This window comes from Egretta garzetta, unplaced genomic scaffold, assembly GCF_000687185.1.
Source record: "Egretta garzetta isolate BGI_Z169 unplaced genomic scaffold, ASM68718v1 scaffold340, whole genome shotgun sequence".
NCBI classification, from domain to species: domain Eukaryota; kingdom Metazoa; phylum Chordata; class Aves; order Pelecaniformes; family Ardeidae; genus Egretta; species Egretta garzetta.
The window spans coordinates 483,683-500,013 of NW_009258377.1; the positions used below are offsets into that span (position 1 = coordinate 483,683).

A 16,331-nucleotide genomic window follows, 5' to 3' on the forward strand; every position below is an offset into this window, starting at 1 on the left:
TTGAGAGTCTCAATGAATCTTCCACTCCATGTTTTCATCTTTCCTTGCAAGATTGTGATGACTGAGATGTTTTGGGCTCACATTTTTGCACCAAGAAACCCCTGCTATTCAGGAACGCTTAGTTCAAGTGTTAAGCTCTACACAGTTAAGAAGAGACATAAAAATGTTTGAGAATGAAACTGAGTGTTTCAAGATCACTAGTCAAAAAGGTCTAATTGATGTGCAAAATTTTCAAGAAGTGCTCTGATGTTGAGGGACCTTTTCTGCAAGCCTGGAAAGCTCTCACAGTGTGGAAAATCGCTTCCTGCCAAGGCGTAACAGTGGTGGAATTACAGCCTCCGTCAAGGCAAGGCCAAAAGTCCCGTTACTGTCAGTAACCTCAAGCTTACTGAAAACATTGCAGTCTCTTTTGACCGTATTCACCGTACACATATTGACCATACAAATATGTATGGCCATACAAAGTATTGAGGAATTTATAAGTTGCTTTGTTTAGAAGAAGATTATAATAATAGACGAGGCTTTAAAGAGATTTGCTATGTGTGGTAGAAAAGTCCCATTTTTTCGCACAAGTCAAACAACAAGCAGAAAAAGTTTCTTGAAATCATTGCCTTTCTGCAGAATTTTAAAGTGCTACTCTCTGCAGCTCTTTGTTAAAAACCTGCACCAGAAATTATCACCTTGCCCAGAGCAGCAGAGCGTATGGTGGGGACACAAAGTCCTGGTGCGAGCCCTCCTTGCAGCCGTGCGAGCCGAGCTGCTGGCTCATGCATGACAGCGGTCAAGGCCCCATGGCCAGTTCCAGCGATGGAGCACATCCTTGAAGGCATGTGCTAGCAAGGGGACTGTGAGCCGGAGGTGTAAGGGGACAACTGATCTGACACTGCCACAGCTGTAGCAAGGACGTATCTGTAGCAAATGCTCTCTTCAGGAAGCTTTCACTCAGGTTCCATACTGAAAAGGCTTTTGGGGTTGTAAAAGAAGTTAAACAGTTATTACAGATGCATCACTCCTGAAGTTCTACGAAATTAATGAGGACAGGGATAATGTAAATTAATGCAAGTACATTTGGCCACATTCACGTTTCATAAGAGGAAGAAAGGTTCAAGGTACAACACGAGCTGCTTATGCATATGTTGGAGGGAAGTTTCGAGTGTGGCTGGTGTTACCTCTAGCTGCTGTTTTACTGGCTACCGGTGAGAAACGGCTGCTTTGTTCTAACCAGACTTATTGCAATAAGCTTTCCTGTTTTGCTTCCTGTCTAACTCTTTACCAGCAACTCGATGAGACCTTTACTAAAATGTAATAACTGGTATTAAAAAAAGACTTTTCACTTAACGTATCCAGGCTCTCAGGCTGTCCACATTGCAGCTTATCCTTTACTCACAGCCAAAGGCCCCAAAGCCTCCAACTGGCAAACATGGCTGGGCTGATCAGTTCTACTAAGCAGTTAATTCCGATTTTCAAGTGACAAATGTGAGCCTACAGCCTACCATGCTTTTCTTGTTCCTTGTTCCAGTCGACTCCCCAGAGATGATAGGCACACAATGAGCATAGGCCTTCTCTTGCAGAGACCAAAGTCTGTTTATCTACCTTTATTTTATATGTAATGAGTCAATCCCTTTTCTCATCTGCTACAATTTCAAAGCACCCTCACTGACAGCTCAGAGAGCACTCACTCTACCTATCACAACAGCTGTTGGAGACAGATAGCATGAGTATTTCTGGAATGATTCAAACTGACCTTCTTTCGATGGATACTAAGTGCTCATTAGCTGTGACTTCATGTTCAGCAGTTCAGCTAAGGTCTCTAACAAGAAGCACATTCTAATAGTGAGGAAAAAATAGCAATAGAACAGGTGCGGGAGCTTCTGAGACAGCATTTAATGGAAAAAAAATTGTATGATTTTTATGTGCATGTATTGGAATTGGTTTCACCCAAATATCTGTGTAAATATGCAAACTTACATTTCATACAAATAACGTGTTTGAAGTCAAGAAAGTTTTTTTGCTACAGATGTTTGGGAAAACGCATTACATCTTATAGCATTTGCTAAGTTGTGATCTGTAGCTGTTTTCCAGATGCTGAATATCATTAGGTCTTGAAGCTGTCTCTTTTCAAAAACAGTTAAATAATTCTTACTGGGAGGAGCTCTCTATTGTCTTCACAGACCAGATTTGTCCCCTTCCACAGGTAAAACCATGTTGATATAGCTAATCTTGTCTCTATGAACATAAACTTGAGTTATTAGCAGGTCTTCTAGAGTTATTAGCAGGGAGTCTAGTCTGGGAAGCTACAACGTGCCTTTTGGATGTATCAACACACTATGGTTATGACACAGGAACAACCGGCTGCATAATCTGAGGAAATTGTCTGCCCTCTGGTAGGCCACTACTAAAGAAGCAGTTACCCATCCTCAAGAACCCAGCCAAAAATATCCCCTTTTCTTCAGTTCTCTCTCCTGAGAAAGATATTTTTTGCACAAAATCCAAAATTTAAGGATCCCCTTAATTTTTTACAAGTCTTTCAATCCTGGACATAAAAAAGAAAAAACGGTAGGTTTCTTTCTAACAGCGGAAGAGCAAGACAGACTGATTCTCAGCTGCCATAAATCAGCATTACCCCACGGATGCACAGAGCCCCAGCCAGCTGTACTGCCCCAGCACTGGCCTCAGCCGCCTGCTGATTTTTGTCTTCGAGATTTTTAACCGGAAAGACTGAGGAACAGCAGAGCAAATGAATGAGTGACTTCTGAGTCTGCATTTAGCCTCCCAGAGATAAACACTAGGTGCTAAGGGTTTTTTTTTGACTTGTCCTTGCCCAAGCCAGTGCATCCATGTGCCTATATATGGTTTTACTCGCCTAGCTTCTGTTACCGAGGCTTTGCTCTGTTCTGCCTTCAGTCGGCAATGACAGAGAGCTCTCTTGTCTTTCTGTTATAAATACCTGATGAGACATAACAGCATCATAGGATATTTATAGCATAGTCAGACTTCTCCCTACACTACAGATTTCTACAGAACGGCTGAGCTAGAACAAGTCTTTTCAGAGTGTTCTTCAGTGTGTTGCAATGTGGATTCTCACTCTAAACTTTCAAGTAACAGCAGTTTTATGTTCAGAAACCCTTTAGAAAGACTAGCAGTATCTTATGCTCACTATGGAAGGCATCTCATAGCCTGCATCCTTCACACGACTCAGAAAGAGTTCAACTGGAAGTACCAAGTCAAAGAGATCACACTGACCCTTGGGTTTCGACTATAAATGTGTTTAAACAAGGAGAGCAGAGTCAGCTCCTTGCTCCAGGGTCTGGGCTGGTGAAGGAAAGTCCACGCCTGCAGGGCAAAGGGTTTGGCAAAGTCTCCAGATGCAGGAGGACTGCCCGGGCTCTGTGCAGATCCCCAGTTTGACCATAACAAAGATTCGGTCATGCCCATCAACCCAGACTATGCTGATCTGAAATACTGTTCCGTTATCTCAGCTTGATTTCAACTCTGAAAAAGCAAGAACTGATAACAATTACAAGAGAAATCAAGTGCTTCTTACCATGCATAATGGAAAGGGATGTTAAGTATTTTGATTTTCCAGATGAAAATTTTTGAAACAAACATCCAGAGTTTTCCAGAGAATTGTGGAAACATATTTCACTGTAATACTTTTATTCTGAAAGAAATGTCATTGTTCCAGAGAAAATGTTTTTCACTGGAAAACTTTTATTAGCTTTACACCTCATATTTTTCACTAAGATTTGGAAAAACAAATAAACAAACAAGTTACACCCTTGCCATAATATTGGACAATACTTTTTTTCCTACAAGCTCTGTATTCTAGTCTGCATTTTGAGCATATTTTATATTTTAGCTCTTACTTCTGAAGCACAACAGGATAAATATTTGATTGTATAAGATGGTGTCAAGAGACAAGTAATCTGCTGCTATAATTTAACTGACATTAAGTTTCTCAATCCCACATAATTACAGTAGGAGGGAATTTAAAAAAAAATCTAAATTTTAAGAATCTATTTTAACGTATTTAAATCTATTGCTCATATTAAAGATGAAAAAGCTTCACATAATTCTAAGCAGCCTGAGTTTTCCTTAATGTGGGCTAACGTCCAAACAAACCTGTTAGCTTGATTATCTGACTTGATCTCAGCATTGGTGCTATTCTGGATAAGTGTACCTTAAACAATTTTCTAAGAGAAGCTCATACAGGTTTCCCTTATTTGAAGATTTTTTTCAGAATTATTTTATCAGTACCAGTATCTGATTAAGATGTTAAGTCAAGCATCATTGATTTCCTTTCATTTCTCTCTCCCCCCAGAAATACCAGCTCCCAAATTCACTGGACGATGATAAACTGAAGATAATTTAAGAAAATAAAAGAGCTTTAATGGGTGTCCTAATCTATATTGTTGGTCATAACTTCTGCCAGGCTATTACCAATGAAAATCTGGGGCCAAATTGCTGTTTGCTGATCTTGGCTCTTCCCTGTTGTTACTGCTATTTGCTGCAATGATTGTGAAATTTGAATCAAAGCCTTCTTGAACCATAAAGATCACTCCTGCAGTGATTCATCATTGGCATAAAGTGGGCATAGGTCTTTTTTTTAAGTCACTGGCCTCGCATGTGTGAGTACAATTGCACGTTACAGAATTATCAAAGAAAGAATACGGCCAGGATATAACCATTCTCTCTACTTCTTTCAGAACCTTGACACAGCCCTGGGGCAAGTTAGCCTTTATGTAAGGCAGTACTAGGTACGCTGGAGTGCAAACCTGGTCTTCAGGTCAGTTTTGAATCCAGCTTGCTGATTTGTGCCGTAAGCCACTCAGCTGGGTCTTGGAAGACAGTGGCCTTCTGGCTTTGCTTTCACCAAAGCAATGGGAGGCGAGATCTGACCTTGTGCCATTAGGAAAGTTTTGGAATATTTCCAGATGCTGTTTGAGAATTTGCTTCATTTCAACTCAGAGTGCTAGCTGGGGGGGATTCTAAACTGGTATGGGCATGCATGTACACAAACTGCAGTGCATAGCTCTGCTGTTGGATAAGGCAGAAGCAAACAGTGGTTCTCTATGCACAATGGTAGGAGCACCCTGAAATCAAAAGTCCTGTCTAGAGGCAAAGCAACTGCATCCTCTGAGCAAAAACCAACCAGCATTAAAATGAAAAGTCTGGGTTTCACTGGACACCCAGGCTACGTTCACTTCAGCCCTGATTCCCATGTTTATTAGAGGTCTTCAAATGCAGTGGTCGGTAGCAAACCCCCTGCATACTAAGAAGTGACCATTTTTTACATGTTTTACCTGCTTCATGATTGTAACGTGGATTTCTTACCTTTGCCAATGGACTCTGATGCTTCTAAACTGTTATGCAAAATGCCAAAAGATCAATCTCGGGTTAACTTAAGCCACAATTAAATTTTGTCTACCATCATAGGATAATTATAAGATCAGCGTGACACACAGAGAAGTGTAACTTGACAGACGAAGAGAACAGAGGGGAGAAATATGCTGTGAAGGGGAAAAGCTGTTCACATTAAAAGAATAAGGATCAGAAGTCAAAACTCATCAAGCTATTGGCAAAACAGATTGGTTTTATATACATCTCTTTCCCCACCTTCCCATCCACGTGACAATTTTCTCTTTAATGTGTTAAAACTCAAAAGATCAGTAAGGTCTAGGAAGGAGTATGGTATGAGCTCAAAGCATAGAGTAGCAATTGCCTTGTGATAAAAGAGCAGACCTCATTGAACAGAGATGGTTTAGGCACTAAAACCACATTTGTCCCTGTGCTGCTGTGGTGTGATAAGAATTGCCATACTGTACAAATACTTGTTTAGCATCCCAACAACTGTTGTTTAAAGTGGAGTCATAAGGCTACTTTTAGGTCATTAAATAACCGAGAAAGAGTAGGTGTCCTGCTAAGTTATAATGAACTATCTTGTGTGATGCAATATATACAGAAATCCAAGCAGAACAAAGAAGAGTACTGAGCAAAACGTGCTTTCAGCCATGTGGTGATGTAACTCATACCTCATCTCCCTGAGCGTCTACAGACTTTGCAGTATTTGGAGCTGAACATCCTATATAATAGCAACATATTCATCTCTGCATCTGAGCCTATTAGGTTGGGCTGTGTTGGTCTTGCAACAAAGGGCAAATTACCATATGCACCTGTGTAATGTTTGGTCTCTGCACTTAGTGATAATGCGCTGCAGCAGCAATTTGAGGAAAAAAATAAATGCAATATAAATGCAAAAAAACTGAACTGCCAATATATTAATTGGCTTAACACCATTTGAAAGTAAGAAAAAAATTACCAATGCATAAATTTAAATTATTAAATACACTACTGTTTATTTTTTATATTTCAGAAAGCCACGGTCTGAGATACTGAGTCAGATGAGAGCTTAACAATGCTATGGGAAAATGGTTCATCTATGGCATTAGAATTACTATTACAGACAGAGATGTTGTTAGAATTTCCTGGCTCAGACACCAACATGGCAACATATGGGTTCAACTCCACCAGAAATTGTAAGAGAATTAGTTTCCTTCCATCCACTTCACTAGATTTATATAGGTCTTAATATGACCCAAAAATCTCTTCTTAGAAAGGAGGGATGGGATAGCCATGTAATCTGCCTGTCTGAGCATCTCTACATGCATAATGCTTTAGCTGTGAGAAATAACAGGGAACTAAAACAATCTTGATTTTTTTCAGACATCATCATCTCATGAGGGTAGAACCTGACTTATTCACTTTCAGTGACCTCCAATGGAACTCATATTGTGACTCCTCTTTTTCTGTATGTAGATCTTGCCTGCCATTCAAATACATTTTACATAAATTTTACATTAGGATAAAAGCAGTTGTTTTAAAATAATAATAGAATAAAGTCTTAATGAAGGTACTTCAACAACAACAATGAGAGCCAAAAAAAACCCACCCCTAAAAAAACCCCCACCAACACTGTTTGCTAAATATGTGTTTTATAAGCATGAATGTCTTGCTTCTAAACCTGGTAAATCAGAGTGCAGCATTCACAACTCCTACCACTCGTCAAACCCACCAGTGGTTAGAAAAGTCTGGGACACATTATCCCAATTTGTACTCTTCGGAGAGACAGTTATATGTCTACTTATCGTGGAGAAGACAACAATAATGTGACTTTAAATGAGAAATGAAGTCCCTACCCACCAACAAGAAAGGCAGCCTCCTTAAATTGCCCAGCACAAGGTGTCACGCTAATGACACCATCATAAGACCAGCTCTGGTACTTCCAGGCTTTTGTACTTCCAGAAACATATTATTGCCAACAGCTGCAAATGAACTGGGGGCTCCCTCCAGGTCATGGGGATGTCAAAGAAGAGGCTGTGAAGAGGCACAGTAGGGGAAACTGGCTTCGAAAGGAATAACCTTCTTTTCCACTGCTCAAGGCTGGAGCTGCCGTAAGGTGGACACATCCCCTCATTCCCATGCAGTAGGCAAACAACCTGGCAATGCTGTGACCAGAAATCAGACGGGATGAAGGCTGGACTGGCCTCTTACTGGAGAGTTGGGAGTGCAAAATTTGGACAGGCACAAGGACACCTTGCTGGAATTTGATTTCCTTATGAATGACACTTGGCTTTCTCTTCCTTCTGACTTGAGGGGGTTTTTTGAGCACAGAACGTTATTTTGTGAAGGAAGGCAGATAGTAGCAGCAGGAGAAGATAAGGTGTTGTCCTAGGGACTAATTGCACAGCTTGACTTTCTAGTTTGTTAGAATAGATGAAAAATCCCCACAAAGGGGAACACAGGCTTAAAACTGCTGGCAGATTTTTCTACTTATTTTTTGAATAATAACATAGAGATAATCATGATCTAATTGTAGACAATTTGTTAGTCAAAAAATTAGTTGAACAAATTGTTCTTTCTAGTATATGAGTTAAAATTAAAATACACACACTACAGGGAAGATTATTCCTGAGGTATTTATGACTGCAGGATACCTGAAAAGTACTAAAAATAAAATGGAAAAACAATGACTTATAAAATCTCTCCTTTTAAATATGGAGCTACATGAAACATGCTCTTTGAGCAACCTGGTCTAAGATTAAGCCAGCCCCGCTTTGAGCAGGGGGTTGGACCAGGTGATCTCTGAGGTCCTTCCAACCTAAATAGGCTTTGGATTCTGTCAAATGCCCACAATTAATAAGGCTGTGTCAGACTACTTCAAGACCCATCTCAGGTCTAACAGCAGAGATGGGCTCAGACTCTGGTGGAAAGGGCTGAAGTCCTCTTTGAGCATCACAGCCTGTCCTCATCCTCAGATTGCCTCAACAGGCCCCAGCTGCCTTGTTCTCACTTTCCACCTAACCCACCACAGCACGCGGTTTTAGCTTAGAATCATAGAGTCATAGAGTCATAGAATCATAGAATCACAGAAGTTGGGTTGGAAGGGACCCCTAGTGGTCATCTAGCCCAACCCCCCTGCAGTGAGCAGGGACACCACTAACTCGATCAGGTTGCTCAGAGCTCCATCCAACCTGGTCTTGAATGTTTCCAGGGATGGGGCCTCCACTACCTCTCTGGGCAACCCATTCCAGTGTTTCACCATCCTCATTGTAAAGAATTTCTTCCTTGCTCCTGTTTATTTGCAAGCACCCAGTGGATGTGCAGCCCCTGAACGGTCTGAACCATAATGTAACAGGATCCTATGTGACAAATTAAGGTAGTCAGAATGAGGACACGACAGGGAGCCTGTCCTCCCTCTTCCTCATTTCCCTCCAACTCAAACGCATCTGCGTGAACACGGCAGTGCACTTCCATCTGCTGAGGGAGCTGCTCTCTTCTCCTGCCACCCTCCCTCTGCATGCAGATGTGCTTGCCTGTGGTCCGCATGCTCCAGAAGGCAGATGCTGCTGGATTTTAATCCCTCTGAATACTCTGATGGATTAAACCTCAAATCTCTAACTGTCCTTCTTGGTGCTGCAGTGAGTAACACACAGACTGGTTACACCAATTTACAGCTGAAATAAAAGTGAAAGACGGTCAAAAATGAAATGTCTGAAAATCAAGCTATGCTGCAAGTGGACAGGACACCACCCCTGCCCAGTGCCTGCTGAGGCAAAAATCACTGGCTGCAGCAATAAATATTGCAGGTACATGTATTACCCTCCACCTACCTGTAATCCTTCAATGGCCAGTTTGAGAATAGACGGCGTAAGCTTGGAGGCTTGCTTGAAGGAGAAGTTGCTCCAGTCTATAATTAGAATGAAGCCATTTATCTGAAGCTCCTGATCTTCGATGAGCACTTCCAAGGACAGTAGGATAGCTCGAAGGATATCTATGAAGGAGTTCCTAAAGACAAAGCAGAAAAAAAAAATAATCAATGGTTGCAGTTATCTTCAAACTTCAAGATACTCAGCTTTGCTGTGGATGAGGCATGAGCAAAGGGTGGGGATTTATTCTGGTAGAATTCTTTTGAAAAGAGAGTTGTTTCAGAGGTGTCAGTAAAGCGCTCCTGCCCCAAAACTCACATTCCTTTGCTAGATGTGCTAAGTCCTGCTCACTGGTGGAATTAAATCTTTTCAATTCTTTTTTCAATTCTTTTGGCATTCCTTACAATAGATTTTAGCTAAGCTACTTTGGGAAAATATTTCTCTGTGGTGAAATGAAATGGATTCAGGCTATCTGTTTAAATCCCTGATCTTCTGGACATACTTTACTGGGTTTTTACGATTTTTTTCCCTCCCTTCTTTTCTTTCTATTCTAAAGATGGAAACCAGAAAAGGAAATAAATCGGTATGATGTAAATAGTATGGTTACAAGTAGGCTCCCTGGCTGCCTGTTTGAGTGGAGGGAATGATCCAACGCTTTGCACAATAAAGTTTGGCTGTTGCCCTATTTCTGCGAACCAAATGCAACATGGAAAATAGCTGCATCCACTGCAAACGGGAACTCTTCATTAATTAGCAGCTACCAATAGGCTGGCTGCAAGGCTTCCCCCAGCTCTAGGAGAATAATTAGGAACTGAGGAGGCCCTGAAGGAGATAGCAAGTGACAGAGAAGAAAATGTTGAAGTGTTTCCTTTAATGTGAAAGTCTGTACTGAGAAGCTTGGGCCACTCCCTACTTCCATCTCATGCATTTTACAAAAGTGAGAGCTGGACACTTTAATGATTTATTTCATGTTTACACCTGAGGAAGCTGAATCAGGCCTTCTCATCATCTGTCCTTCCCATTAAGATGATTTACAAACAACAGATTCTTTTAAAGAGCAACAAGTAAGGAAAGCTTCAGAAAGTGCAGCTTAACCTTCTGTAAAATGAAATTGTAACATACTGTTATTGCAGTCTGCTTTACCTCGCATAATTCTCAAATTTTGATGAGGCCTGAGGTCTGTTACAGGGAAAACTCACACCGTGTTCTCCCATGGAGATTTTCGTTTAATCCTCTTCTGCTGTTTTCTTTAATTTAAAACAAGTCATCTAAGCCTACAAGAGAGTTGTTTCAAATTCTACCTGAGAGAAAAAACCTATGTGCAGTCAAAACAAAGTTCTCTACCATCAAGACCTCCATCCCTGACAAGCAGCAACATATGATAAATTTCTATTAGAAGTAAATGGTGAAGTGTTTTCTTATTCTTTCTCTTTTCTCTCAGCACATTTGGAGTGGAAATGTACATTCCTTCTCTAAAGACACAGTCCCTTGAAAAAGCTGTTCCTGAACTGTGCCTCTCTGCCTAAGTTAGAAGCTTCTCTGAAGGGTAATTACTGAGGCAACTTGTAATACATAGAGCTTAAAGCTATTTAACTCTGTTGCTGGTGGGCACCAGACCAACCCTCCCTCATTTGCAGTAACAGGACAACCTTGACCTTTTCAAATCGCGTGGGGAAGCTGTGCTAAACGGGCAAACTGAAGGAGTACTTCCTTAGCAACGTAAGGTGAAGGCATAGCGACTGGATTGGCAGCTGACATTTATTTTCAGTCTAAATTTATTTCAAAAAACCGTGATATGAACATACTACCCTCTGCCCAGCTGAAATGGGAGATTACTTTCACATAACAGCATTGAATTACTACACTTTCAGTGATGAAAAAAGCAACTATACCCCTAGACCATATCTACTTAATATATCCTACATTACTCTACGCCAGCATCCCTGTTCAGGGGGGTCAGCCTTCCACAAGAACTGCACTGTGGAAGGCCTCGGAGGTGTCCAGTGTCTCCAAAAGTGTCCTCACACACGTGCCAGCCTTCTCCACTCTCTGTTGGTGTCATCACAGAATGATATCGTCATTCATGGATGGCTTTCTGGCTAGATTGGGGAAGATGGACTAATCCAGAGCTTGATTTAAACACACATTGCAAATCTTAAAACTAACTGAAAACTTGTTATTGTTGAAGGTGTGAAAATAGGGCCACATTGTGACCAGAAAAAAATTCATCATTTATTTTTGGGAAGAAGCTTTCTTAATAGAAGATACAAACTCACATTCACCATCCTGCTACCTCTGATGCTTTTAAAGGTGGAGTAATGATTTCATTAGGGATGTGCGGAAATGGTGTATGCAAGGCATCTTCTATAATCCGTTTAAACTCTAAATCACAATGAAATATTTAATTTGATTGAGCAAAATCTTCCTCTCAGACTCTCTGCTTAGGAATTCCAATCTTTGTTTAGGTGTCTACATAAATTACCAGGTTATCAAGCAATTTCTCACCTGTACTTCCCTGTACTTTTAGTAGAAATTCTTTGCCTGGGAGATATGGCACCCAGTTTTCTTAGTGTGTAACTAATCTGTCCCCTGCTCAGATCCCTCTCCCCCTCTACATATCTGCAGTTTTAAGACATGGTGTAGGAAGTAACTCAAAGTGAACACAAAGACGTTTTTCAGATGAGTACAAGGAGACATAAAAGCAGCACGCAAGTCCTCCAGGTGAGCTGTTTTCAGTCACGTTGTTTTGTGAATAGAGGGTCTGGGTAGAAATCAGAGAGAGTGCCACTTGAGGCTGAAGCCCTCTGCTCCCTAATCTTGAGGCTTTGAGACAAATCATTCAGCTGTGGGACTGATTTGCATCCAAATAATTTTCTATGCATGAACACAGAACCACTTTCTATTAGTCCACCTCTTTTGTTCTTTTGCTTAATGTTCCTTTTGCTCTTCCAACTTCCCTCAGCACCATTTTAGCCCTCACCAAAAAAATTACTATTACACAAAGGGAAATGTGTAAGGTGCTGTAAGGATTCAGCATGGAGCCTACTGAAGTGAGCCACTAATGAGTTACAAAAGATTTGCACAAGACCCAGAAAGACAAAAAGGAGGAGGGAGGGAGGATGCCTATCTGACTGGGCTGAATAGAAAGGTACCACAAAAGAGGCTCTTCAAATATCCTTTGGAAAATGGGAAGTTAGCCCGACAGAAGCTGGTGGTAAGGAACAATAGTGTAAAACAAAAATGAAGATGGTTTAGCTGAGGGATTTGGTGGAGAGATTAGCCAAAGGCATAACATGAAAATAAATAAGAAGAAATTACTTAATTATAAAAGTGTAAGCAGACTGTGAGAGAGTCAAAAGGCTCAGTGGAGTACCGGGGTGCAATGGGAACAATTAAAGGGGATAAAGACATTGCAGGGAAATTAAATGATCTATTTGCATGTGTCTGCCACCAGTCATTTTGAAGAGATACATGGATAATAAAGCTGAGGGAGTGTTGGAAAATAAGGGGTCAAATAAGAGACACCGCAAGGAAGTGGTACATTTTGGAGAAGATACCATCAGTAAGGGCTTTTGACATTACTGTCTCTGAACAGTTAGGCACAGGCTCTCTTCTAGGCACGCTAGTGAAATTAATTGGGTTATTTAGACAGTTATAAGTACGAATGTACAGAAGTACTGGCAGCTGAAGCCATTAAGATTGTCTGGTAGTAAGCAAAAACAAACTGTCACTAAGAATCCTGACTGTCCCACAAGACAGCAGGCTAACAAAGTTTGAACCAGTGTTGTTATCTTGGCAGTTGCAGACAACTCAGCTTAATATCCCTAAGTTAGTATGCGGTAAGAGCATCTCTCCTATAATACTTAAAAGGTGGTTTAGTTAAAAGCAAAAGCAGACAAAAGGGATTTCTTTACTTGTTAAAAAAAATGGCTTGGGATACCAAATCAATGAATTTATCACCTTTTAAATGTCATGAAGAAATGAACTTGCAACACCATCTTATTTAATATAAGCAATATAAAACTGGTTTCATTGAGTCTGGTTTTGAACACCTAAGAAGAGAAGACAGTATAGTACACCTCACAAAAAAGCTATGGCCAAGGCAGAATAGCATCTAGCAAGCTGCAAACATGGCATAGATACAAATCAAGTAAGAGACCACATCTCGCTTTGTTCCCTCCTCACACAGTAAATCACCAACGGAGAGCAGAAATGCACACTTAGCTTCTAGTGGGGGGAGAGCTGGCACTGCCCTGCAAGGAGGATTCTCACTGGGAGTGATGTGCAGATGAGGAAACGGAGAGAAGAACGACCAGAAAAACATGCTCAGGTTGTCCCAAATTATTTGAGCTAACCGAAGCTGAAGAAGCTGTAAGGAAAGGCTTAGAAAGGGAGATGTGAACAACAAGCAGATCAACACTGGTGGAGGAGGGAGAACCCAGGAAAGAGCATTTTGAATTGCTCCCACACGCAGCTAAGGTACGGTGTTCATGGAAAAGCCCTTGGAATCCAGTCAGCATTGGGTTTTGAACAGGTGCTCATAAATCATACAAAGTCATTTATTTCAGCAGATTAAATTCTCCTTTCTGCTCATGAAGTATTGATAAGAAAGCCCCAACTTCCAATAATGTGCTCTTACAAAACATTTGGGTTATTTTAATGCATATCTTTATTTCAGAAATTTTAAACTCGCCTCTGCTGAAAAAAGCACTGAAAATTACTGGCATACGGCCCTCGGGGCTTCATGTCTCGATTCAAACTCACTATCATGAGTAGTGCTGCCCTGTGTCTCCAGCATCAGAGAGAAATGGCAGACTAATGGCAGTCCAACCACTGCAAGACCTGGCCTTCACTTTTTATGACCTTTTGGTGAGGAAAGGCCCCTCATAGGAACCCCACACAAGGGGCTGGGCAGCCCATGGCTGAAGAATAACTGGGAAGAATAACTGCAAAATGAAGAATTGGGAATAAACATGGTGACTCACTTGACTAATCCTGCACCAGAGATGATGAACAGTCGAACAGAGGAGCTCACGGCTGACTCATATGCTGAAAGGGACTTGTTTGTCTCATCTGTCTGAGGTCTGAATAGCGCATGTTTGCGCAGAAATTAGCAAGGCTTGTCTACGATTCACGGAGAAAATGGGTTGCATTCACAGCAAATGTTCACAACAAATATTTTGACCAGCCATGGGTAACTTTCTTCATAGAACAATTCAAAGCCACTTAAACTTTAGCTGCAAAAATATGAATAATGTGCCAGCACGCAAACTGGAGAAATTCTTACACAACAATCAGAGATGTTTTCTTATTTTGTGGGGTACCAACCCTTTCCTTGCCATGCCAAAGTTAAGTTACAGATTTTTTTTCTTTCTCTGTAGAAGCAGAATATATGCAGATAAAACTCCTACTGAGCAAAACACAAGTTGTGTTAAGTTAATGTCATAGCTCCAAATTATTCTTCTGTCACATCCAGTGTAGCTATCTTAGGCTGTTCCAGTTTGTCAGCTTCAGACAGGCATCGCTCCTGTTTTGTAATGAAAAGATAGCAAGTTCTTCCCCACAGCATCTGTGTGAGTCTATAAATAAAATTCCAAAGTAACTTGACATCCAGGATAGATAAGTGTACTGATTTTTTTCTTTGGAAACGGTTAGTCCAACATTGCACTGGATACAAATAATAGAGTAGTCTAAGCTGAGACCTGGACTGTATTTAACAACGTGAGAAATCCACTGCTTAGCTTATAACTGGATGGAGGCCGGTCACCCACAGATGTCTGGCTGGCTTTGAATTCCTGCTTGGAGTGAGCTGGAAGGCCCTGCCATTGCCAGCAAAGAGGGAATGTACCAGCCTGCAGAAAGAAACTATATCGGTTTATTCTTTTATCATGCAAAAATGCCTCTCAGTGGCTTTCTTAAAGATATAAAAATATTCCCCATGTTATGTTTCTGCTTGAGGTTCTTCTGTATACAAGTAGTGTGAGGTTTTTTGCTGTCACTTTCCACTTCAGTTGAACTCCATAGCAACCAATAGCCCCTGAATTACACGCTCCGCATTCAAGTCAGTGTTACGAATCTCCTCCTACATACACTCATTCATATTGTGGGCACCCTCACCAAATGAATACTTTGTCTCCAATGTTAACGTGACTGTGCAAGGACCCTTTCTTATGTGTAATTTGGCTGAAAAACAGGGACCTTCACAGCCCCCGTGCCTGGGGAGGGAGAGTGCAGGTGGTGGGGCTCTTTGGACCCCTGGTGGGACCAGCTTCCACCAAAGAGACCTACACAGGGGAGCAGGGAGTTGACATCTGCTCTTCCCTTTCCCCCAGCCCAGGGACTTGTTACACCATCTAGCAGGGGATCAGTCCAAGATAAAGCATAAAATTGTTACACTCCTGAGAGAGTAAAAAAATCCCTCCCTGAGCTCTCCAGAAACGCGATCCCAAACAGAGCAGGCAACCGATGGCCACCCAGCAGAGCGCAAGCTGAGTGATCGCACATAAGGAGTCTGCTGGGGTGCAGCCACCAGGCTCATGGCTTGGCCGAGCTCCAGGCAGAGCGCTCAGCGCCGCGCGGGGTAAAGCCTCTCAGGAGCAGTGGGCAGCTCCGCTTTGCAGCCTGCTGCTGAAGGGAGAGGCCAGAATTGAATCTCAGGTGCAATATGACTGCTCCTCTGGCTGTGGGTTTGTGTTGTTGCTTCAGGAGGCAGTGTTTCTGAGCTACACACTGGTGATTTTCTTGCCTTTTTAGGACCCTGAGCAATGCCATGCTGGCACACTGTGCAGATTTCTCTGTTGACAAGGAATAAGTGACAATCACGGGCAGTGTGTTATGACACTGTGGAAATTATTAAAAGTCCTATGCTACAACCCCTAAATGAAATCAATAAATCAATACTACAGAGCCACTGCAGTAATTTGCCTGGATAGTCCCAAATGCGATGTCCCTTGCGAGGAGCGTGGGGAAGATGGGCACAGATTCCATTCCAGCATGAGCACAGTCAGCGTCTGTGGTGGCTTCAGGTTAGTTGTCTCCACTGCTAGAACTTGAGGAGATGGCACTTTGGAACAGACTGATGGTCACAGCTCAGGATACTCTTTGAGAGGTAGCTTTTAATCTCCT

General features: G+C 41.7%; 1 protein-coding gene across 1 annotated transcript in view; it reads right to left on the reverse strand.

The window, feature by feature from the left end:
- CLVS1 (clavesin 1) overlaps positions 1 to 16,331 on the reverse strand; it is a 95,377-nt gene that overhangs the window by 59,584 nt on the left and 19,462 nt on the right. Inside the window, exon 2 of the mRNA XM_009640301.2 lies at positions 9,171 to 9,345. Within this exon, the coding sequence (XP_009638596.1) occupies positions 9,171 to 9,345 (175 nt within the window). The remainder of the gene's footprint in view (positions 1 to 9,170; positions 9,346 to 16,331) is intronic.